A 24,683-nucleotide genomic window follows, 5' to 3' on the forward strand; every position below is an offset into this window, starting at 1 on the left:
TAGGCCACTGGAGAGAAAGAGCAAACTCTGTGTACATAATAGCATGGCAGAATCCTCCTCCTCAGGCTACTCGCGGGTACCTCGAACTCATCTTGGAAGCAGCCAAGGCTGAATAAGAAGTAAATATTCCCTCGCTAGAACGTTTGGTTTATGATATACACACACTAGACTCAAAAAAATGTCTCAGAAATGAAGCAAGGGAAAAACAAATACTCTGCCTTCTTGTCTTCCCGAACATTCAAGGGCAAATTCAGTGGGAAGATTGAACAGGTTCATCGTCACCAATGCAGGAAATGTTAGAACTCTAAGCTTGTCTGGCTACATCATTCTCAGTGGCAATATCAGCGCTTTGGGGCATGGCCCGGGCACAATTTCCAGTCATATTTATGATGCCTATTATATCTGCTCCCCAAACCCCATACCTCTCCTGAGCACAGAACCTTTGGTCTTTCAAGAGCACAGAACCTTCATTTGTGCTGGTTGAGTTGCAAACCCTCCCCATGCCCGCTCAGGCCTTTCTTGGCTCAATGAATGCCTAGTCACGTGTCCAATTACAATCAGCTCACCAAAATCTTCTCTAACCCTCCAGATAAATGGCAAGTCCCTCCTTTGGGACTGTGGAACACGTGGCATTTATATTTCAATTAGAAACACTTGTTTTTATTATGGTTTATTGGTTTACCTATCAATTCACACCGAAGCAGCCTGAGAGCAGTGGCCATGTGGGATTTGTCTTCAGAGCCCAGTGCCGGGCAAAGGAGCATGTACATAATGCTGGTCCAGGGAAGGGTGTGTTTGTTTTCTTCTTTGTTTTTTGTACAAGGGCACTTATCACCACCTGGGAAACTTGAAATCGAGTTCAGTTTCTGGCCATTACTTCTTCCTTTTTCCCACAGTCCTTCATCGTGACTCAAAGGCTCATCTGAGGATACGCTAGCCTATAAAAGTGACTACTATACGTTGCACCACCTTGCCACCAAGAGGTGGGGTCTGTTTCCCTATGTCCTAAATCTGCTGGGCCCTGTGATTTGCTCTGATCTACAGCGTGCATTGGAAGGGACACTGTGCCATTCCCAAACCGGGGCTTTAAGAAGTCTTTCATCTTCTGTTCTTGCTACATTTGGAAGCCCATCCAGTCACAGGTGCATGACCCAGGTTACTCTTCAACAGAGTGAGGAGCCCACTGGCACTGCCCACCCCTCAGCTGCCTGGCCATCCAACCATCAAACATGTGAGGAAGGCCACCTAGGAATACCAAGCCCGACCCACTGTGAACTGACCACAGACACATAAGCAGGCTACATGAGATCATGTGAGCCCAAAAGAGACCAGAAGGAATGCCCAGCGTAACTGTAAGCTAAACAAACGGCCAGCATTTGAAGACATTACATTGTGGCGTGTTGGTTACACAGGAGATTACTAATGCATAGATCTCTAGAGGACTTTTTTTAACACACATGTTTGCTTGTTTTTTTAATATTTTAATTATTTTTGAGAGAGACACTGCAAGTGGGGGAGGGGCACAGAGAGAGAGGGGCAAAGGATCTGCAATGACAGTAGCAAGTCTGATGCAGGGCTCAAACTCAGGAACCGTGCGATCATGACCTGAGCCGAAGCTGGACACTCAACTGACTGAGCCGCCCAGGTGCTCCTCCAGATGAATTTACAGCATTTAGAGCTGTGTAGGATCTGGGTCGCCCGGGCGGCTCAGCCAGCTGAACGTCCAACTTCAGCTCAGGTCATGATCTCACGGTTCCTGAGTTTGAGCCCCACGTCAGGCTCTGTGCTGACAGCTCAGAGCCTAGAGCCTGCCTCGGAATCTGTGTCTCCCTCTCTCTCTGCCCCTCCTCTACTCTCATACTCTCATACTCTCATTCTCTCTCTCTCTCTCTCTCTCTCTCTCTCTCAAAAATAAACAAACGTTAAAAAAAAATTTGTAAATAAAGCTGGGCAGAATCTTAGAATATCTTCTAGCCCAAATCCCTTTTTTTAAATAAGAAACTGAAACCCAGAGAGGCTGAGCAGCTCTCTGTAAAGCACACAGGGCCAGGACTCAGAAGATGCTTTTATTTCTGGATCTCACTGGCCTTACCACGTCACACCTTAACAAGGACTTTATCTTTAACAAGGGTCTATTATGTTCCCCAAAAAGCCCATCAAGAGACTGTTAGGAGGATTATGACACATGCATTCCGTTGAGTACCAGACAACTTATGAAATATGGCCCCATCGCCCTCTCTTGCTGAGAACAACACACGTGCCTGCAACGGTTCCTTTGGGGAACGATGGGCAGAGAGCAGACCCCAGACCGTCAGGCCCACCGCACCCTTAGCACCAAAAGCTGGCAATTATACTATTATTCACCATCGTATCAAATTACGATCTCAACAGCTACCTTGGTTAAGCCTCTCTAAAAGAACGCACTTCTCTCACGAGGTCTCTATGAAACACGAGAGAAGAAATGTTCCACCTGCTTCACAAAGGCAGGACCGGCAGCAACAACAAAGGCCATAACGTCAAGGTCCGTCGGTAGAACCGCTAGAACACTCAAGTTTCCGGACTCTGGCCCTGCCTGCAGCGCCGGACCCACTCCTGCGGCATGCCTACATGGTATTTGATATTTGAGACAATGAGAAAAAGCACAGACACCATGACGATGACAGACAGGCTCGAAAGACAGCAGTTCAAAGCAGTCAGATGAGGTCTATATGGCAGAAAAAAAACTAAGAGAAAAGACAGGGATTTTTGTTGTTATTACAAAAGTCAACCAACTCTGGCAGGTTCCTTTGTATTTCGAAGATCAGATTTTAAAAAGACCCCTCCTCAGGCTCAGCCGGTCTGCAAGGCGCATCCTGCTGGGGGAAAGACGACGTGTGGCCTCGTCACCTGCAGAAAGGCTGGGTGCCCTGGGCGCCATGTGGACCCCCCCCCCACAAGGGACAAAGGCTCCTTCCTCGAGGAGACAGACAGAAGAGCAGAGAGTAAATGCACCCCTTCGCTCTTGCTGCCCAGGTCCCAGGACCCCGTTTACCTGGGCCGAGCAGGGGTGAGGGGGCTGGCCGGGGCCTCTGTCCACGTCCCACAGAGGCAGGAAGCAGGAGGAGGTGCGGTCCTGGGTCCTCACCGCAGCCGAGTGGCTGCAGCCCATACGGAGGGCGGGCGGCCCGGCCCCGGCGCAGCTCCCACAGGCTGTCAGGCCTCAGCCCAGAGCTGACATTCTCTCCAGTGTCTTCTCCTCTCTGTCCGCAAAGCACTGAGCAGGAGAGCAAATAGAACTTCACAAATAGAGGATTCGCCTCTTCAGCAGGAACACGAGCCAGAGGTGCCACCCGGCTCTTCTTGGCTTTGGGCGGAATCCTCACGAAGGGAATGCAAGGCTTGGGGTCCTCTTCATTCCAGGGCTGGGCTTGGAGGCCTCCAGGGCGGGTCCAGTGGGGCCGGGCCACCGCGCATCGTCGGCCTCGCTGCTAAAACCTTGCAGGGTTCTGCTCTGCATCCCTCATTGGGGGAAGAGGCCTGGGACTCTGCGCCGTGATGGATAGGCTGTCTCTCACCTGGCAAGACACCACGGCCTTTCCCCAGAGCAAAACTTGAGCTGCAAAACCACCCCAGCATCCCTGCTTCTGCCTATGCGCCGAAGCACATCTCCCTGGCAGCTGGGGTGCAGAAGGGTGTCCTGTGAAGAGCCAGACACACGGCAATGGCTTCAAGTCTCACTGTCACGTCCTGGCCAAGCAGCCATGGAACCTTTCTGAGCCTCAGTCCCCTCATCAGCAAAACAATGACTCTTGTAAGACTCACAGGAGGCGGCTGTTCTCTTTGCGGAGTGATTCTGCCCCCACCAGGAAGCAAAGGGCCAATTCTGGAGACTTCCCTCGTGGTCACAGTTGATGGTGGGGGATTACCATCACATGGGTACAGACCAGGGCCACTGACCATCCTACATCGCTCAGAACAGCTCTGCCAACAATGTCTAGGTTGAGAAGGCCTCGTGTCAGGTGACGTGTGTGGAAGGCACTTAGCAACTACAGTGCACCATCGACCGAATGAGAGAAGAACGTGTTTTTGTGGCCTTGGAGCTACTTCCACGGGACAAAAGTAGCTTCCTGGTTAACGACAACGCGTAAGAAGTATACTTGGGAACATCAAGCCTCTAGGCCAGAAGCTGATGAGGAGGGCGCACCAAGTGCTGTGCACCACACAGACTGTAAATGCTTAGGGTCGAGGGTACAAGAGCTTTTGAATCCAAAGAGGTGTGCAGATGTGCCAAGGAGCAGGGCTTAAGGAGGGCCAAAAGATCAATAAGATAAGCTGCCAAGTAGATGAATGAAAAGTTGCTATCCTAAATACAGGTCTCAGGCATCAGCAACCTTGCCTTCTGCTGAGCTGGCCACGGGGGAAGGAAGATCCCGAAGGCGGTGCCAACCTACTGATGGAACTCAGGCTTCCACTGAAAATGTCCCTGCATCCTAACCCCACAGCGGCTTCTTGATAACTTCTCTAGACTGTCAAGATTGGGCGTCAAGGAGTCTGTGGAGGGCTATAAAATCAGCTAAGAGCAGAGGACGACGGGGCTGAAGCGTGGAGTAGGAAAACAGAACTATTAAATTTACAGCAAGAGAGGGTGGGGGTGTTGGTGCCCAGCAGAATCACAACATTGCTGGCCGTGGTTATGGTTAGACAGCCAGCCTGAGAGCACAGCTCGGGGTGAGTGGACGGGCAGGTGGATGGGCAGGCAGGGTGAATAAATGGGATGCTTTATCCAGCCGAGAACTGTCCCTACTGACATTAGCCCCAAAACACTCACCTTCCCAAATATTTTCACTTCCTATATAACATACTAAAATCAAAATCTTCTTTGAGCTGAAAAGTATCAATTCACCTCTTTCGAATTCCAGAAAGTGCCCATGTGCTGCTCTAAGGTACAGAGACAAAGAGTCTGCTCACCCAGCCCGCACGGTCCCTGCACTAGGGTCACACACATGGCAGGGAGCCCATCCCAGTGGCTTCAGAGAATCCACGACCTGCGTTCAAATTTCAGCCCCTTACCAGGTATGTGATCTAAGGTAGTTCCTTGTAACCCCGCAGACTTTTACTATCCTCAATTTCCATTAACTAAAATGTATCTTACAAGAATCCTCTAAAGATTGAATGGAATAGTGTCTATTAAAGTACTTATCGCTGTACCTAGCATTGTGTTCAATGTGAATAACTACTGGCATAACTTAAATACTATATTTACATATTACTCTTGGTCCTCTGCAACTTTCTTCCATGATATGCAAATTTCATCTCAATTAAATTGTTTTTTAAGAAACATAAATTCCAAAGACAGCATACACATGGGCTACAGATGTTACCCAACCATAAAGGCCAGCCTTCAATCCAGTGCTAGTCTACCACTGGCTTGCCCCAACCTTCCTTTCCAAAGCTCCGTCTTCCATGACAAGGTCTAATATTCCAGCCTGACTGCAGGGACCCTATAATGCTTCCTTTGCCCAAATCATCTTTAACACTCAGGAAATAAACAATGAATTTTGTGGTGGTTAATCTTGACTAGTTAAAAGCAACTGAATGATTACTTTCCTTAAAATTCATACTGATATGTAAATGACTTACAGGAAATTTCTCCCAAGGAATATAGGCTTTCAAAAAACAAGATCTTAGGGTGCCAGGTGGCCCAGTTCAGTCAGTTGGGTGTCCAACTTTGACTAGGGTCATGGTGCTGTGGTTCCGGAGATCAAGCCCCGTGTCAGGTTCGGAGCTGACAGCAGAGTCTGCTTTACATTCTCCGTCTCCCTCTTGCTCTCAAAATTATATAGACACTTGAAAAACTACATAAAATAAAAAACAAGATCTTGTTTTGAAAAGCATTAGGCTACACATTTAATTTCTAAAAACTTTATCTGGAAATAATTTCGAATTTATAGAAAGTTGTAAGAAGAAGAAAGAAGAAAAAGGAAGGAAGAAGGATGATGATGACCTTATATCCTTTACTCCGTTTTACCAATTAGTAACATTTTACTCATTTGTTTTGTCATTTGTACCCTCTCTTCTCTCCTTCCCCCTACACACACACACACACACACACACACACACACAATTACTACAGATAACTTTTCATAAATCATGTGATAAATTACATACTTCATGGCCTTTTTACCCATTAAGTATTAACTACTTCAGTGTGTCTGTCCTAAAGACAAGGATATTTTCTTACAGGATCATAACACAGTTAAGAACCACCTTTATCAAACCCATGGCCCATGCCCCCATTTTGTCAATACAAAACTCATATCCAGATCAGGGTCCAGTATTGCATCTGGAGGTCATGTTCCTTCCTGGGCTCATTTAATCAGGAGTATTAAATTTCCACAGCCCTTTTGGTCTTTTATGATATTGCCATTTTTAAAGAATGCAGTGTACGTGGGATATATTTTTGAGTAGAAATATCTTAAAATTCTCACTATTTTCTAATCTCTGACCCTGCTTTATTTCTCTCCATGGAACCTAGCGCTACCTGGCACAGTACACATCTGTGGACGGCCTGCCCCCCAAAAGTTCCACGTGGCAACTGTCCCTGGCCCACTACCGCATCTCTAATGCCAGGACCTCATGGTACAGAAGCATTCGGTATTTGCTGAATACTCCCTTCCAAACTGCCCTCCTCCTAAGCCTCTCTCCCAGGGTTAGCAAATCGGGGACCAGACAACCTGCTCTGACAAGGTGACCCCAGCGGTATGCCCGGATTCTCTGTTCCCTGATGTGCCCCTTCATCCCTGCTTACGATGAAACTCACTAGTGGGAATGTCCTCACAGGAAGAGCTGTCTACCCCACCTGGAATTACAACTTCCCCTGGAAGCCGATCTACCTAAAATCATCCGCCGATATTCTAGATGGAAAACAGCAACTAAATTATTTATTCTGGAACAAGGCCTGGTTTAGGTACAAATACATGGTAGAATAAATCAGTTCAGCTGAATCAAAATTCCACCTTTTTTTCCTAATTATTTTTTTTAATCTGAAGGTCTCCTTGACTTAAGATCTTCATCCTGGGTAGCACTAATACTTTCCTTTTGGCCAAGAAAGGCAGCCTAATTTTAAAATTATGCTTGAGAAAGTATGCAAAATTGTTACACTTTATTAAGACAATAAAAAAATTCCCAAACTTTATCGTTTTAATAAAAGCTGTTCCTAAATTGTGTTTTATTTACTTAATTTGATGGTGTGTTTAGGAGGGTGATGTTTTACACTTAGTTTTAAGGACCCAAAAGGTAATTATCTGTGAAAAATTCTAGAAGAAAAAGGGCTTAGAACTTAATGTAACACACAAGTGAAATCGCCCAACAGCAGAAAATGGGACAGTACAACCAAGAGAAGAGTAAATCCTCAGCAGAGATTGTCCATCATCAGTTACTGAGCGTTTATCATGCTTAAACCCAACCCAGTCTATTCCCCCAAAGGCTTGCTACTTAGGAAAACAGCACTCCCATGATGCTTTGCATTTCAACCTGGGGCACTTTGTACCTCAAGGTCTCAATGGGAAATGCAGTTCATCCTGCTTCTTACCCAACAATTTAAAATAATAAAATATGTATAAATATTAAATCATGCTAGTCTATTCTACAGTAAGCTATAGGTCTTTTTGTTTTGCTCTGTTTTTGAGACCCTGTGATTTTTTTTATGTTTTCAATGGGCAGCAATAAGGGGCTCGATGTCCAGTAGCATTGACCTTGCTACCATCTGCAGATGGGACATCTCTGCTCATAGAACCCAGGACAGGAGCAACTCGATTGCTCAGTCAACTGGCCCAACACCAAAGATTACAGCTAAAGAAGAGGCAACTCACATGCATCGTTGAATTCTGTGTAATTCACATAAAAGGGGAGAAAGGAATCCTTGACCCAAAGAGCACTGAACTTTAAATACTTCAACTCATATTAAGTAAAACCTATTGTAAGCAACAAGAATAGAAGCCTAATCTCAATTGGGAAGAATTGGGAATTACTGAATATCTTCAAGGACTTTGGTTTTAAGACTTTCAAATGAGGAATATAATGAGAAGAGGGTTTATCAGTGACGGCCCCATCAAGAGCTTCTCCCTGCAGATAAAAAGGACCAACGTGACAAGGGCCTAAGACAGCAGAGCACTTAGCAAAATATCCTTGGCTCCGCTTAAAGACAAATTTGTTTCTGGAAATTTACATGTTAACCAGTAACTATGTCAGTTATATGTGTAATTAAATCAAAATACAATGTGAAAATTTCAACCAGTATCAAAAGGGTACGCCTGGATCTTTACTTTTTTTCCACCCTAAACCCCCAGAGTCACCTCACCTGGCCAACCAGTCACTAGCTTGCTTGTCCTTCCAAAGATTGAGAGAGCGTGTGTATGCGCGTGTGTATGAGAGAAAGCAAGCTCGTTTGAGCTCTCCGATGTTTTTGGTTTCAGTGATGGGTTACACAATGACACACTTTCCCCAACCTACCCACTCTTGTGTTTTTTCTTAAACTTTTCATCAATTTTAATGTTTGGTTCTTTAAATTGTTTTAAGGCTTTTTCCTCTGATTATCTTAGAGACTCGTTTATCAGAATTCCCTATTTCACACACTGTGGGATTCCAGTCTTGGGCAGTCTGCTACCAGCCATTCCCAAGGGTGATCACTTTACAAGGCCCAACTCGGCAGTCCGTGTTCTCCCTCCACACCCCGTCAACCCCTCCCATGGAACCTACCTGAGCATCTGGCACTATGGTACAATCGAAACAGATGTGATGGCACTTAATCCTCCCCACAACCCATAGTTCCATCTTCCTATCAACAGTGATTGTTGCCCATGTTCATAGATGGGGCACGGAGTGGCACTACAGGGCTGGTGTTGAACCCAATACTGTCCACCCCATAGCCTTCCAGAAAATGAGATCACAGCCACTCACCACATGACCACACAATGTGAACCATGCCGAACTGGTTAAGGATGACTTACAGCAGAGCTTTCTGATGCATAAGGAACACGATCGTTTGGGCGGCCTATCAAACCTTTGCAGGAAAGAGTCATTACAACTAGGTTTTAGGGGAGGGATCCCACGTGATCCTTCTGGTGCAACCTAGCTCGACAAGAGTCACCTGTCAGAAATACAGTGGAGGTGATGAGTTAACGCTCCAAAAAGAACTGGTATCTATGAAGTGCTTATTGTCATTTCATCTTAAAAACTACCCTGTGTGGTTGATGCCATTATTTTACCCCATTTATAGACATGGAAGCGGAGGCTGAGACAGGTTAGGTCACTTGAGATTCCAAGACTAGTTAATTCCCTGTAAGTATCCCAGATACAGCCAGAAACCAAATCCTTTGTATCTAATTCCTTACTCCACCCACAATACCAGATGCTCCACTTGTTCTAAAAACTTTTACTTACATCAAAAAGATGAGAAAAGTGAAGACAAGCTGTAAAATGGATGAACCATTAGAAAATCCTGTATCTCATAAAGGGGTAGTATCTAGAACACATAAAGAACTCAACACCTCAACGAAAAGTAAAAATAGAAAATGACAAAGGACTTAAATAGACATGTCTACAACTGGCCAATAAGCACATAAAGAGATGCTCAACGTCATTAGCCGTTCGGGAATAGCACATCAAAGCCGCACTGAGATACTGCTTCATACCCACTAAGACGGCCGTAATCTAAGACAGATAACATCAAGTGTTGGCAAAGACGCAGTAAAATCAGAGTCCCCGTACACTGCCAGAGGGAATGTAAAATGGTGCAGCTGCTTTGGAAAACAGTTTGGCTGTTTCTCGAAAAGGTAAGCAGAGTTACCATAGGACCCAGCAGTTCTGTTTTTAGACGTATACCCCAAAGAGTTAAGAACAGATATTCACACAAAAACTTGCACACATGTGTCAGATCAGCATTATTCATAATAGTGAAAAGTGAAAGCAGCCCGGATATCTATCAATTCATGAACGGACTGAAAAATCCAGCATGGGGGTGCCTGAGTGGCTCAGTCCATTAAGCATCCAACTCTTGGTTTCGGCTCAGGTCACAGTCTCACAGTTTCATGGGTCCCAGCCCCACACTGGGCTGGCACTACAGAGGCTGCTTGGGATTCTCTGTCTCCTTCTCTCTGTGCCCCTCCCCCGCTCATGCTGTCTCTGTCTCCTTCAAAATAAATAAATAAAAACTTAAAAAGAAAAAAAAAATTGGGCATGTCCATATAATGGAATACTATTCAGCCATAAAAAGGAATGAAGTATTGATTAATGCACAAGAAGGACCCCTGAAAACACTATGCCAAGTAAAGTAAGTCAGGCACAAAAGGCCATAGTACAGGATTCCACTGACACAGATGTGCAGAACAAGCAAATCCTTGGAGACAGTGGTTAGCAGCTGCCAGGGGCTGGGGAGAGAGGGTGGGTAGGGTAACGGGAATGGAGCCTTTCGTCTGGGGGTGATACAATATTCTGGAATGAAGTAGTGATGTTACACAACTGTGTAAATATAATGAAAAACACTGAATTGTACACTTTAAAAAAGTACATTTAATGGTATGCAAATTAGATCTCAAATGCCCCCACTTGCTAGATCTATTACTTATGGTCCCTGTGCCTTAGTGTCCTTGCCTATAAAACACGGTAATAGTAGGAGCTGCCCCACAGGGCTGTTCTCAGAGTACCTGCCACACAGAAATGTGTTGATTTACCATTTATTATCTTCTTTTCCCCAAAATATGTGTTCCTTATGATGGTTTTCTTCTTTTTCTTTTAATTTTTTAATGTTTTATTTATTTTTGAGAGAGAGAGACAGCGTGAACAGGGGAGGGCTAGAGAGAGAGGGAGACACAGAATCTGAAGACAGGCTCCAGGCTCTGAGCTGTCAGCACACAACCTGAGGTGGGGCTCGAACCCACAGAGAGATCATGACCTGAGCCAAAGCCGGACACTCAACCGACTGAGCCACCAGGCGCCCCTTTTCTTCTCTCTTAAAAAGAAAGTTATACCAAGATATATTTTGTTGGACTGTTACTCCAGATTGATTTTCAACTACTAACATCCTTCTGACATTAAAAATAAAATCCTTAAATATTCAATGCAAAATACGACATTTTAGGAAAATAGGACAACTTACAGTTTTTTTTTTTTTTAAAGAACCCAAGTCCAACAGTATCACCACCACTAACTAACTACCCCTACTATTGTCCCTAATGCCAACTGGGAGGAGTGAGGAAGGAGGAAAGAGGGTTGACATTTAAAATGCACTGAGTGGGGCCACCTGAGTGGCTGAAGGAGCTGAACATCTGACTTCGGTTCAGGTCATGATCTCTCCCTTCTGGAGTTTGAGCCCCGAGTCAGGCTCGCTGCTGTCGCCCGTCAGCACAGAGCCTGTTTCGGATCTTCTGTCCTCCTCTCTTTCTCTGCCCCTCCCCCACTCATGTGCGCTCTCGCTCTCTCAAAAACTACATAAAATATTCAAAGCAAATAAGTAAATAAAATACACTAATCTCACCACATGTCCTAACAGTGGCAGGTACAAAGATGCAGCTCTGCCTTCCCTGCAGTCCTGGGTCTTGAGAACACAGTCAATCATGAGGGGCGCGCGCACGCTTCTGCACACCCTGGACCCTTGTGGAAAGGGCTGTGCACAGGTGAGTGCTGGTATAAAAGGGAACACGGAAGACGAAAGGTCCCCTGTGACCAGGCAGGCCAGGAAGACACCACAGACGCATATTCGCCTCCAAAACCACATGGGCATCGGCCACAGGAAGAATGGAGAGGGGACCCATCCCGGCAGAGGAAGCAGCGCCGACAAGGGCAAGAGCGCGGGACAGTACCCAGCGAGCCGGGGAACTGCGTGTCTAGAACACTGAGTGCGTGAAGCGGAGGCAAAGAAATTGCACCTGACGCATGGTGGGCATCCAATGCCAAAGCAAAGTTCAGGACTTTGTCTCGGGAAGCAGGCTGCTCTTGAAGGCTGTCTGGGCCAGGGAGTGGCACCGTCAGCAACCTTCCCTCGCCCCTCTGCTCCTCACAGAGGAGGGCTGTGCTAGAGGTCCTGAGACAGCTACCATGGAGGGGGCGGCGGTGCGGGAGAGCATGCAGAGAATCTGCCCAGAGGAGGACACACATTCTTGGCTTCAAACAAGGAAGGTGGATGTTTCTAATGCACAGACATGACAGGAGAAGGGAGTTCTCAAGAGAGTTAACGGCAAAGCCATAGAGGAGACCAGAACTGGGACAAAGCACAGTAGGCAAGAAGGAAGGGAAAAACAGAGGTCTAATGTGGGGGGGGGGGGCAGTAATCTTACCCATAAAAAAAAAGAAAAAGGTCCATAACACAAGAGATAAAGCTACACATTGGTAAGTTCCTGCCTCAGAAACCGTAACGTAATCATTAAGGCTTTATCAGCACTGTCGAACAGAACTTTCTGTGATGGTGTAAAGGTGCTATACCTCGGCTGTCCAATATGGCAGCCCTCAGCCAAATGTGGCTACTGAACACTGAGATGTAGCTAAGTGCAACTGAGGAACTGAAATTTAAAATTTAATTTCAATTACAGTTGACCCTTGAACAACACCAGTCTGAACTGTGAAGGGTCGACTTCTACGTGGACTTTTTTTTCCATAAATATGGTACAGTACCGTAAGTGTATTTTCTCCTATGATTTTCTCAATGCTTTTTCTCTAGCTTACTTGATGGTAAGATTGTAACATACGAAATATGTGTTCACCAACTGCTTACGTTATAGGTAAGGCTTCTGGTCAAAAGTAGGCTAGCAGTAGTTAAAGTCTGGGAGACCAACAAGTTACAAGCACATTTTTGACTGTGCAGGGAGCAGAGAGGTCAGCATCCCAGCCCTTGGTGGTTCAAGGTCAACTATAATTTTCTTTTTTGTAATTTTTAAAGGAGATTCTACGCCCAGGATGCGGGGCTTAAACTCACGACGTGTGCTGAGGTCAAGATTTGAATGCTTAACAGACTCAAGTACACAGGCTCCCCAAGGGTCAACTGTAATTTAAGTTTAAAGAGTTAGAGTCTCCTGTGGTAGCACCTGAGTAGGTCAGTCCATTAAGAGTCCAACTCGTGATTTCAGTTCAGGTCATGATATCACTGTTTTGTGAGCTCAGGCCCCACATCAGGCTCTGCGATGACAGCATACTGCCTGCTTGAGATTCTCCCTCTCTCTCTGCCCCTCTCAAAAATAAATTAAAAAAAAAAAAAACCTTAAAAAAATGCCTCACACAGCCAGGTCTCTATATTAGCACAGTTTTAGAACCTATCTTTTGTTCTTATTTCTTACATCTATTGTTCTTCAGACAAGTGGTACAAAGAAGTCTGGAATCTCTTCCCACTTTTTAAAAAACATTTTTTAAGTTGATTTATTTATTTTGAGAGAGACAGAGACAGGCTAGTGGGGAGGGGCAGAGACAGAGGGAGACAGAGAATTCCAAACAAGCTCTGTGTTGCCAGCACAGAACTTGATGGGGGGCCTGAACTCACAAAACTTCAAGACTGTGACCTGAGCTGAAACCAGGAGTTGGACACTTAAATGGCTGAGCCACCCAGGGGCCCCCTCTCTTCCCACTTTTCAGTCATTCTATTACTTCTGAGTTCTTCTACCTCGTTCTCAGAAGTTCCAACTTTGTCTAGTCATAAAAAAGGTACCAATGTCATTTGTTGGATTACCCCCAAGATTCTTAACATTTGGTCAGTGAGTTAGCAGCAGTGTCTTCTCTAGGTGAATAAAATGGGTTTTGAGTTTTGGGGGGGCGGGGGTTTAGGAGGATCAACCCATAGGAGCTCATTATTGGAATATTTCGGTAGCGTTCTTGCTCAGTGAGAGGAGGTGGGCTGGGATGCTGGACTAGAGGCACCTGACGTCCCTGGTGGCCATGTGGCATCAGAGTCCATGGATGTCTCAGTAAGCTGGTGCTTCTGTGGTGACGCATCCTAACCAAGACATGAGAGCCCTCCGGCTCGTGCCCCAGGGTGGCCAGGAGTCGGTGAAGTTACAGTCTTGCACCTTCAGAAACTGACACTGCTGACAATGGATGGCTCCAAATTTGTTTCTCTTCACGCTGGGCCATGGATTTAACATTAAGTCAGAATTCCCCTCCCAACCCACCCCTCAACAGACGAGACCTCTAACCCCCCGAAGTAGTCCACACATTCCATGCCTCCCCCAGATGAGGTCTCCGGACCCCCCCCCAAGACAGGGTTCTCTGTACCTGACAACCCAGCTAGCAGGGTCCCCAGCAGGGCCTCCAGACACGAAGCGCACTGCCCTTGGGACACAAGGCACCCGCGAGAATGCGCTTCCCAGCTGCCAGGCCAGCCTAGGCCTCTCCTGCCTCCTTTCTCATCACTCCATGTCCCACCAAACCCCAACTGAACCTCCTCACCAGTGGGGAGTACCAGACGTCATGGCAAAAGCAGAGGCCAGGAGCAGGAAGTCCCTCCCAGGGGCCGGCTGTCGGGGAGGCTGCAGGCTGTGTAAACACGGGCAGGTCCTCACCCGCATTGGCTTCAGAAGAACTGCCCCCTCCAGGGGGCTGACCCCATCCCACACCACAGAGGAGGCTGTGCTCTAACACCACAAAGGCTCCCATGAATCAGGATGCCAGCGAGCATTCTAGAGGAGGGAAAAAAAAAAATACTTATGACTTGGGCAGCTTCGGGCATGAATATTTATATATACACTCCTTGAAACTCAGCAGCTTTTGTGGCTCCAAGACCTCCTAGGACTTATAATGAATTTAAAACCCTGTGCCTGACAATCCAATTCCTCCATGACCAAATTTGCATTTTAATTTAGAATTACCTAACAAAGGTGAGGGCTCCAACCACACACCACTCTGGTCTGACCACAGAGTCTTCAAACACCCGACAGAGACAGATTAGATTCCCTAGGACCTACAGTCTTCGTAAGTGAATGCAGTAGCCAGTGTCTGCTCTCGGGGGACACATGATGGGGGGTGGTTCAGATGGAATGGGGTCTTCTGGAGCCCAAAGCAGTAAATACAAAGATGGAGACCCGGGCCCCTGAGAATCCAGAGAAGGGACTTCAAATACAAAGAGCAGCGTTAACTGCTTCGAATGCCTCAAATTTCTCCATTCCTTACCTAGTTCCCCCACTGATTAGAAGAAAATTCTACATTTTCCCCGCCATTGGATGGGTGAATCACCAGGAAAGATGTACCCTTCTTTCCTCAACTTCCCATCTCTAAGGAAACAAGCACAGAGCAATGAACCATGGAAGAGACATGGCCAAGACGGAAAGGTGAGTTGCTGCCTACAGGTTAAACACACTGTACATCCCACTCACGCCCTGAGAAATAGCAATACGCTCACACAGTCCTTTTAAAGATAAAAAAAACCCAGCACAGAATAGGCCTGTGACCAAAGCCTGGTCTTACAGTCCATCCTCACAGAGGGGCAAGCTGCTCAAACGACAGAAGTAAGCAATTTCTATACACATCCAGAAAACAGATGGGAAGGAAGAACATGAACATACGGTCATGTGATCTCTATCCACACAATAAAGTGTTGAGAAGTATGTACACCCAGGGGACACCTGGGTGGCTCTTTTGGTTAAGCATCTGACTTCAGCTCAGGTCATGATCTCCTGGTCCGTGAGTTTGAGCCCAGCATCGGGTTCTGTGCTTGGAGCCAGCAGCCTGCTTTGGATTTGGTATCTCCCTCTCTCTCTCCCTTGCTCTCTCTCTCTCCCCTACCTCCACTTACACTCTTTCACTTGCTTTCAAAAATAAACATTTGGGGCGCCTGGGTGGCTCAGTTGGTTAAGCATCAGACTTCGGCTCAGGTCATGATCTCAGGGTTCGTTAGTTTGAGCCCCGCATCGGGTTCTGTGTTGACATCTCAGAGCCTGGAGCCTGTTTCAGATTGTCTGTCTGTCTGTCTGTCTGTCTCTCTCTCTCTCTCTGCCCCTCCCCCATTCATGCTCTGTCTCTGTGTCTCAAAAATAAACTATAAAAAATTTTTTTAACAAAAATACATTAAAAAATTTTTTTAGGGAATATAAAAAAGCAGCACACCTAAATGGTTTCAGGATTCGGTCTGGTGCTGAGATTTGGGGAAATTATTTTCCTTCTTTAGATTTTCCTATCTTCTGAATGCTTTCTATTGAGTATAGGTAATATTCATGATTTTAAAAAATACTACTACTTCCATTACGGGGGGGGGAACCTCATAAGTTGTCAGCAGTGAATTTATAACAAGAGTAGGTTTGTGGCAGGGCTGGGGTGCAGTCAGGAAGAGGCAAGCTGAGCCAGAAAGGGAAGCTGTGAGCTCCGTTATGTTTTTGAACCAACATGCCCCATCTTGTCATTGTGTACTGGCTGAAAAGGTGATACTCATTACCACATGTGACACAATACTTTCTAGAGCTGAAAGTCAGGAGGGAAGGTACTAATGCTCAGAGCAGACTAGTGAACTCCTCACTTAGTACACAGGTTACCCCTCCCCGAGTGCGCCCACATTCTGCATCTGCATGAGGAAACACACCAAAGAAATACTGAAAATAACAGTAAGTGTTCATCAAGTTTAGGCCTTAAAACTTCTGTCATTTGGTTCAGAATAAAAGCCAGTGGTGGGGCGCATGGATGGCTGGTTCAGTTAAGCATCCGACTCTGGACTTTGGCTCAGGTCATGATCTCAGGGTTGTGAGATCAAGCCCTCCCTCCCCCCACCCCATCCGGTTCTGTGCTGGGCATGGAGTCTGCTTGAGATTCTCACTCTCTCCCCCTCTCCTTTTGCCCCTCCCATTTGCATGCATGCTCTCTCTTTAAAAAATAAAGCCAACACAGCTAAAACCTTCAAAATCTTAGTGTCTTTAAATGCTTTCTAATCCCTGGACTACTCTCTTCATTGTCCAAAGGTAACTTGAAAAAAGCATCATCCATAAGTTTCTCCAACTCCCTGTCCCCAAACATGAATTTCCCCTAATTTAGAATGTCCCCGAGTTCTCAGATATGGCTATTTGCAAATAACAGGGCCTATATGAAAACAGACACACTCACACAAATGGATTAAAAAGTACCCTTGTCTCCCCTGAGCATGGGGTCACAGTGCCGAGGGTGGCCAAGATGCTGGACTTCCAAGCAGCAGTCCCACTAAGCATCAGCACAAGCAACTGAGCCCCGAATTCCACTGGCTCTCACTCATGCTGCCTTGTTTGGGGCCTCAGGACCACCTCAGAAGACAGAAGACACCATTTCAAAGACAAGGACAGAGGATCAGAGAAAATAAAAGTGACCTGGGTAAGTATGCTCAACACATAATTAGCGGGGCGGAATTTAAATGTAGGACCTCTTGGGGTGTCTGGATGGCTCAGTCGGGTAAGTATCCAACACTGGATTTTGGATCGGGTCATAATCTCACAGTTCGGGAGATCAAGCCCTGCATCTGGCTCTACACTGACAGTGTGGAGCCTGCTTAGGATTTCTCTCTCTCCCTCTCTCCCCTTTCCCCACTCATATGCCCCCTCCTCTCAAAATAAATAAGCTTTTTTAAAAATGCAGGATCTCTCACTCTGCACTCCGCAATTATTTCTTCTAAAGCAGAATGCTGTGAGCAAAAACATGCATATGCTCAATCAGAAGACGCTTTTCATTCCAAGTTCATGTACCATTACCGTTACAAGCTTACAGCACAAAATTTAGTGCAGACAGCCAACATTACTTTCAAGCAAAGTTACTGAAGAATTCTGGGATCAGACCTACTGGTCTGGACCTACTGGACTGGAGAAAGGTTCCCTGGAGTATATAAAAGTTACTGAAGTCATATTCAGAGCCGTTTCCTCAGGGCTATGAAATATGGAGTTCAGAGCAGAAGAATACCATCCTGAACCTTCCCATCAGCACCGAGCAGGAAACCAGGATGAGAGACGAGGGAGAGGGGGCCTGTTTAGCAACTCTGGCTCTTGTCCCCATCCCCTCACTTAATGGCTGAGTTTGAGCCTAAGGGTGAGGTTCAATGGGCCTCAGTTTTCTCATTTGTAAACATGGAGACAATATTACCTAAGTCACAGGACCACTGGGAAGGGTACCAGGATCCTGAGTGATGGTCACTCACATAGAAAGCATTAATCATCACTATTGGGGCGCCTGGATGGCTCAGTCAGTTAAAGGTCCGACTTCGGCTCAGGTCATGAGCTAAATCCACACACAGCTCTGAGTACAAAGACGTTTACTGCAGCATTATGTAGAACCTAATGTCCATCAGTAGAGGACATCCATTCCTTAGAACAGCCATCCTAAGAGTACAGCCCATAGGTCAAATAAGATCTTCAAAATGTATTTTTTAAAAAGCCAAAAAGGGAAAAACTGTCAGCATGATACAATTCCATCCTTGAAAAAAAACACAGATGCAGATCTACATACATACTAACATGGATCTACTTGAACGATGTTAAGGGCAATGATCTCTCATGAGCATACATGGCAACAGAGGGAGATACTTCTTTTCTTCTGTGCCTTTTGTTCTGCTTTATAAAAAAAAAAAGTAAAAAGATACATATAAAAAGAAAATCATCTTTAAACTACCTAGGCATTTATAAAAGGCTGACTAAACGTCCAGGACTCCTACCGTAATTCCTAGAAAACAAAGCAAGCCCGAGAGAAAAAATGCTCTAGAAGCAGGGGCCCGCCGATGGTAACCCACATGCCACCTGGGGTCAGTCAAGACGGAGGAGCGACTCTGCAGGAAGCAAGTCAAGGCGAAGCGGTCTCTTAAATGAACAGAAAAATGAACAACGAACGAAATCACTGTAAAGAAATCATTTCAGGTTGTACTGAGAGGCAAGACAGGGAGGTGTAACAAGCAAGCCACGTCCCATCGCTCTGGGCAAGACAGCAGGCGATGCGGCACAGGGTTAGAATCAGAGGATTAGGATTAGAATCATCAGAAGTTTTTGCATGAGGGTCTTCCTATTGGATGCGTGGAATACGGGAAAAAACTGCAATCAGGTATCATATTGATATAAGAAGGGTAAGTCCTGGGGCGTCTGGGTGCCTCCATCAGTTAAGCATCTGGCTTTGGCTCAGGTCATAATCTCACCATTCATGGGTTCAAGCCTCACATCAGGCTCCGTGCTCACATCTCAGAGCCTGGAGCCTGCCTCAGATTCTGTGTCTCCCTCTCTCTCTCTGCTGCTGCCCTGCTCATTCCCTCTCTCAAAACTAAACAAACATTTAAAAAAAACTTTTAAGAGGTAAATACTTTGAGCACTGACTTTAACAAATATTTATTACCCTCAATAAATTTATTTTGCAATTATTTCCTTTATTCTAATGATTTCTAATGAAATCCTCCAAATAACCTCTGAAAATGCCTACCTCCTACCTCCCACCTCTGTGATCTGACATCTCCTACCAAATCCTGCAGAGAAAAGAATTCATGCTTGCATGCCAAATTACCCACGAACATCTTTATACTTAGAATGCTGAAGCGCCTTGCAGAATATTCCACCAATCTGGGGTCTAGGTTTTAAGGATCGGTGACAACTAGTCCTCGTGAATAGTAAATCTAACTGTTCGGCCTCCGCGTTGAAATCATCCACTTGAGCTTCTCAACAGGCCAAGTAACAGCTGCCTGCACGGTCAGCACGCAAAGCAACGGCAGTATCCTTCCAGAATCCGTTCCAGTGAGGGGTCTGGAGGCCTCTTCAATCTAGCTACACGCTTCATCCAGCTACTTCCCTCTCTTGGCTTTACATTTAAATGCAGCAGGACAAGTATGAATTCCTTCCTGTGGGTAACTTGAAAATTACATGAAAACCAGCTTCCCCCAAGAACCAAATGACCGGGCTGCAAGGGAGCTATCCTGGTCACTCCAATGCCCCTTGCTGCCCCGGGGTTACTTACTCACCTTAGAACTCGTTTCCATGTGGTATTTGGCACAGGCTCGAAGCTGAGTCACCCAAAACTGCTTCTCTTTCGCATCAGCAGCTAAAATAGAGGGAAAAAATGCTTGTAGCGATTGTTCTGAAACATATCCAACCTATTTCTACACCCACCTAAGGGGTGGGAGGCCCAGTATGAGGTGGGGAGAGAAGGAAAGAGGGAAAGGAAGGCAGATCACAATACTCTCAAGCAGACGGGGCTTACATCAAGAAAACAAAGTACATCAGACCTCAACAGAAAATTCCCTCGTAAACCACTTAAAAATGTACTCTGTAAGGTCTTAACAGAAAAATGTTGCCATTTTTTTTTTACCCCTCCTCTGATAAAGGTCCTTTATACTTCTTTTTAAAAGGCAGCAAGGAAGGGAAAACATAATTTTTTAAATGTTGATGTTTGAAAGAGTGTGAGTGGGGGAGGGGCAGAGGGAGGGTCCGAAGATCTGAAGCAGGCTCGGTGCTGACAGCAGAGAGCCCAAAGCGGGGTCTTGAACTCACAAACCAGGAGATCATGACCTGAGCTGAAGTCAGATGCTTAACCAACTGAGCCACTGAGGTGCCCCAAAACGTGATTATTTTTAAGCGCCTCTTGGCTCAAAGTGTAGTTTTCCAGGGGCTGTGCTTATCATCAGTTTTGTGCTGTGAACTTACTAGCATCTACGAAATAAGCATTCTATTGAATCATTTTAAAATGTGTTCTCAATGATTCATATTATGACTGGACAGAACAAGACACCAAAGGCTGCTTTAGAGACCCTCACAGTTCCCCCAAGGAGACACTGAAATATAAGTCAACTGTATGATTATAATCTTCCATCTACACTGCAGTCTCTCAAATATATCAAATTGTTTTCTGAGACTATCATGGATACAGAACAGGCTCTACTAAAATCTAAGTCATCAATTTCACTGCATAATTAACTGCATAAATAATTTAAAATAATATTAACTGCATAAATGCCGACTCTACAGAAAACAGGATTCCCTGGAGCCTCAGCTTGAACTTCTGGGTGAAGAAACCAAGGGGGGGTAGACCAGATGTACTGGATTTCCAAAGCATTCTGCGGAAACTAGAGTCTTTTCCCTTAGGAAAGGAAAAATCGCCAGTTTCCAGCAATACTATTCCAAGACTCAGAGCAGGACACCTGAGTGGCTCAGTGGGTTAAGCGTCCAACTCTTGATTTAGGCTCTGGTCATGATCTCATGGTCTTGAGATCGAGCCCCGCATCAGTCTCTGCACAGATGGTGAGAAGCGGGCTTGGGATTCTCTCTCTCTCCCTCTCTCTCTCCACCCCTCCCTGGCTCACAGGTACATGTGCTTGCTTGCTTTCTCTCTCTCTCTCTCAAAATCAAACAATAAACTTAAAAAAAGAAAACCAAAGGCTAAGCACCAAAAAATGCTCCCAAAAGCCATGCATCTATGGACATCAAGAGTCATTCAACTCTATGTGGAGGTAGAGAAAACAGACAGCCAGATCCTCTTGAGATGAGTCAAGGACCAGCCATATGTGTGCAGAAATTTATCCTGCCTTTTCTGTAGTTGCTAACTTTCAGCTAAATTTAGCCCTTGCGATAATGTCCGCAGATAATAAAACTTTTATATTTGCTATTAAAACTACCCTTTAAAACAAAACCCTGGGGTTTAATAATCCTGAGAATAATATCAACTCTCAAAAGGCAAAATGAGATGGCTCAATTGTCAAATTAGCCGGGTGTTTCCTTTGTGTGGGTTTGTGTCATTTCACAAACCACAGGCAGGGGGGAAAGTGCCATTAAGTCTCTCACCTGCTTTTGTCTCTGCTCCAACAATTTATTAAGCAATAAACCACGAAACAAAACCAAGGACCACGTAAATCGAGCCAGCCGGATGGCGCGCGGCATGAATCTCCAAAGAGAGCATGAATCTTGCCGCGTTTCCGAAAACTGAAAAACTTTTTCCAACTATAGGCATTTTTATTTCATAGGCTTTTGGATTGTTTTATAGATCCTGAAATACGACTTGTATATAGATAATAAAGAAACATTAGCTTATTCCGTCTCTTGGCAGTAAAGCTTGGAGGCAGAACAATGGAACTGGGCTCAGAGGCACGGAGTCTGCCCTCGGTCTGGCTTTGCAGACGCTGACCGGTCATTATCAGTTCTCTGGGGTCAAGAAGGGATATAAAGGGCCTTTTCTGCAAACTGAGCCCTCACTTGGGCAACGAAAAATGTATGCAGGCAGAATTAGCAACCAATGCCCAAAATTTAATATACACAAGTACTACCCTTCCTCAGATCCTAGTAACATGGACTCGGTGTGTGCCCCCATATGTCCATGTGGATTTTTGTCCTGTTGTTTTGTCGTAAGAAAACGGAGCATTTTTCTGGCAACGCAACTGTAATGGAATGCTGGTGGAATGATCTGGCAATCAAATTCTACTGCTACAGTCAAGTCTGGCATCGCTGAAGACCTGTAGGATGGATGTGCCTTGGGGGTGGCAGGACCTACATTTCCGGCTCAAGGCGGGCTCCCTGGGAATCATCCTCCATGAAGATGCTAGGCAGACTTCAGTTCTCAAGAAGCACAGAGAGGGGAGAATGCCAAAAGGAAACTAACTCAACGCCAAGCAGATGGCTTCCTCACCAGGCTTTAACACTGGAGCTGAATAAATACAAGCGAAGAGGCCCTTTGCTAAGAGGTGTTCTAGAGAAATCCTGAGGGAAGGGCACGATGACCCCTGAGAAAGGCTTGTTTTGTCCTAACAGAGTCCCACAGGGGACCGGAGTAGAAGGTCAAAGGAAATATACACTGAATGAATATGGAAAATCTGAAATCCTAAAGATGAGTTGGCCTCATAATCTGTGTCTGTCCTTGTGTCTGTCCTTAATTCCTCAGTTCCTTAAGACAAGCAATCCCTAATGTCAGCTTCGTCCCCCACCCCAGGGGTAAAGAAGACAGGCGCTGCCTGTCACCACAGAGTTCGAAAACACGGCAAATCCTTAAAGATGATTTTTAAAAATTTAAAAAAGCACACACACAACCGACAACAAGAGAGCCATCGCCATGGTAACCACACGTGTAGCCCATGCGGCTGGACTGAAAAGTTAGCAGGAGAACGTACCTCTCAGTTTGTACATCTCTCCATTAGCGGAGTAGACCACCAGCATGTGGGGGGCTTCGTCGCTCAGGGACACTATGGCTCCAGAGAGAGCCAGGGCTCCCCGAGGCTTCTGGTGCTTGCTTTGCTCATTCACAAAATACTGCAGGACGCCAGCCTCAAAATCCAGCACAAAGTACCTGCAGAGAAACCACAGTGTATCATTTTCTCTTCTGCAGCCGGTGCCTCCCAGCAAAGCAGGAAACCAAGCCTGAAATCAACATCGAGGCTCTGGGATTCAGGAAACCCAAAGTCCCTCCTGGCACCCCACAAAAGTCAGCCCATGAGGAGGGAGGGAGCCCTCAATTCTGAAGTCAGAATGGAGCTTATAAGAGCTCACTGGGGCAAGACGAGGGCCAGCTCCATCAGGATTTGGAGCAATGCCCATTACCTTGCCTGGCGCCCACGGATACCACAGGAAACCTCCATATGACCCAGAAAACAAAAAACAAACAAACAAAAGCAAGCAGATGTATTGGGACACAGACTCTGGGGACACCCCGTAGGACTTCTATGCCGGAGGACCTCACAGGGACAGCCGGAATTCTCTAAGCCTCTCAGACAGGCCGTTGCACCCCAGAAAATAGCAAGCTGGGCCTTGAGCTTCCTGCCAGGGGCATGGGTAACCCTGAGGAGCCAGAGCGCCAAGCGTCCACTGTGGGGGTTCGGGGGGCTCACACAGCCACCTCACACACTCCACCAGCCCTTCTAGTGTGTCATTTTCACACCAATTGGCAAGAAGCCCCTCGGCTCTGGGAGGCACGATGCCGCTGCAGGGTAAAAGCACAGAACTCTCTCAGATCTCTGTAGCCCAACAGCTGGCCTGTTTGTACTCTCAACCTGTCACCTAGGAAGAAATCACAACGTCCCCTTCACCAGGATGGAAAGGTCTTCTTCGCAGACACAAGCTCTTCCCAGGACCCCTGCTGACTCTTCCGCCTTCTCCTTTTCTGCTTCACTCACACCAGCTCTCCTTCCTCAGAGCCCCCTAGCCGCTCCCACCACAGGACCTTGGCTCATGCCGTTCCCCCTGTCCGGAACAGTTACTCAAAGTGTGGTCCACAGATTTTGATGGCCCACAAGTTCTTCCCAGTCCACAACAGCTTTGCAGTGTGGCTTTGCTTCAGCATCCCAACTGCATGAGCAGTGGGGCGGTCTCACTAGCCAGTCCCAATGAGGTCTGGCACACACAAGCTATATACTAGTCATGGATCAACCACAACACAACTGAGGGGTGGGGGAAGGGGTCCTGCCCTACAGTTTGAAAACCACTCTCCCAGAACGCTCCTCCCCCTGCCTAGGCTACAGTCCCTTCACCCTCTTGCCACGGTAGCTTCTCGGCCTTGAGAACAACTCAAGGACCACCAACTTGAGAAACTACCTCGTGATAGGCAAACATGCCTCCCACAAGCTCTCAGAGCACCCTGAAATTGCCCTTCCCAGCCTGGCCCCAGCGAGAGTCTGCACTTGCAGGAGCCTCTAATTCCACGTCTACACGCCCCCACGTCTACACGCCCCCACGAGAAACAGAACGGTGGCTTTCCCCAATGTCCAGCCCGAGCCTGATGCTTTGCTAATAACACTGGTTCTATGAATTAATGAAGGAGGAAGAAACCCCCACAGA

General features: G+C 46.3%; 1 protein-coding gene across 1 annotated transcript in view; it reads right to left on the reverse strand.

Moving 5' to 3' along the window:
* The window catches only part of OSBPL10 (oxysterol binding protein like 10), a 298,037-nt gene that overhangs the window by 168,616 nt on the left and 104,738 nt on the right, over positions 1-24,683 (reverse strand). Inside the window, exons 4-5 of the mRNA XM_029938776.1 lie at positions 23,024-23,199; positions 19,892-19,971 (exon numbers count right to left, since the gene is read on the reverse strand). Coding sequence (XP_029794636.1) covers positions 19,892-19,971; positions 23,024-23,199 — 256 coding nt within the window. The remainder of the gene's footprint in view (positions 1-19,891; positions 19,972-23,023; positions 23,200-24,683) is intronic.

This window comes from Suricata suricatta, chromosome 5 (genome assembly GCF_006229205.1).
Source record: "Suricata suricatta isolate VVHF042 chromosome 5, meerkat_22Aug2017_6uvM2_HiC, whole genome shotgun sequence".
NCBI classification, from domain to species: domain Eukaryota; kingdom Metazoa; phylum Chordata; class Mammalia; order Carnivora; family Herpestidae; genus Suricata; species Suricata suricatta.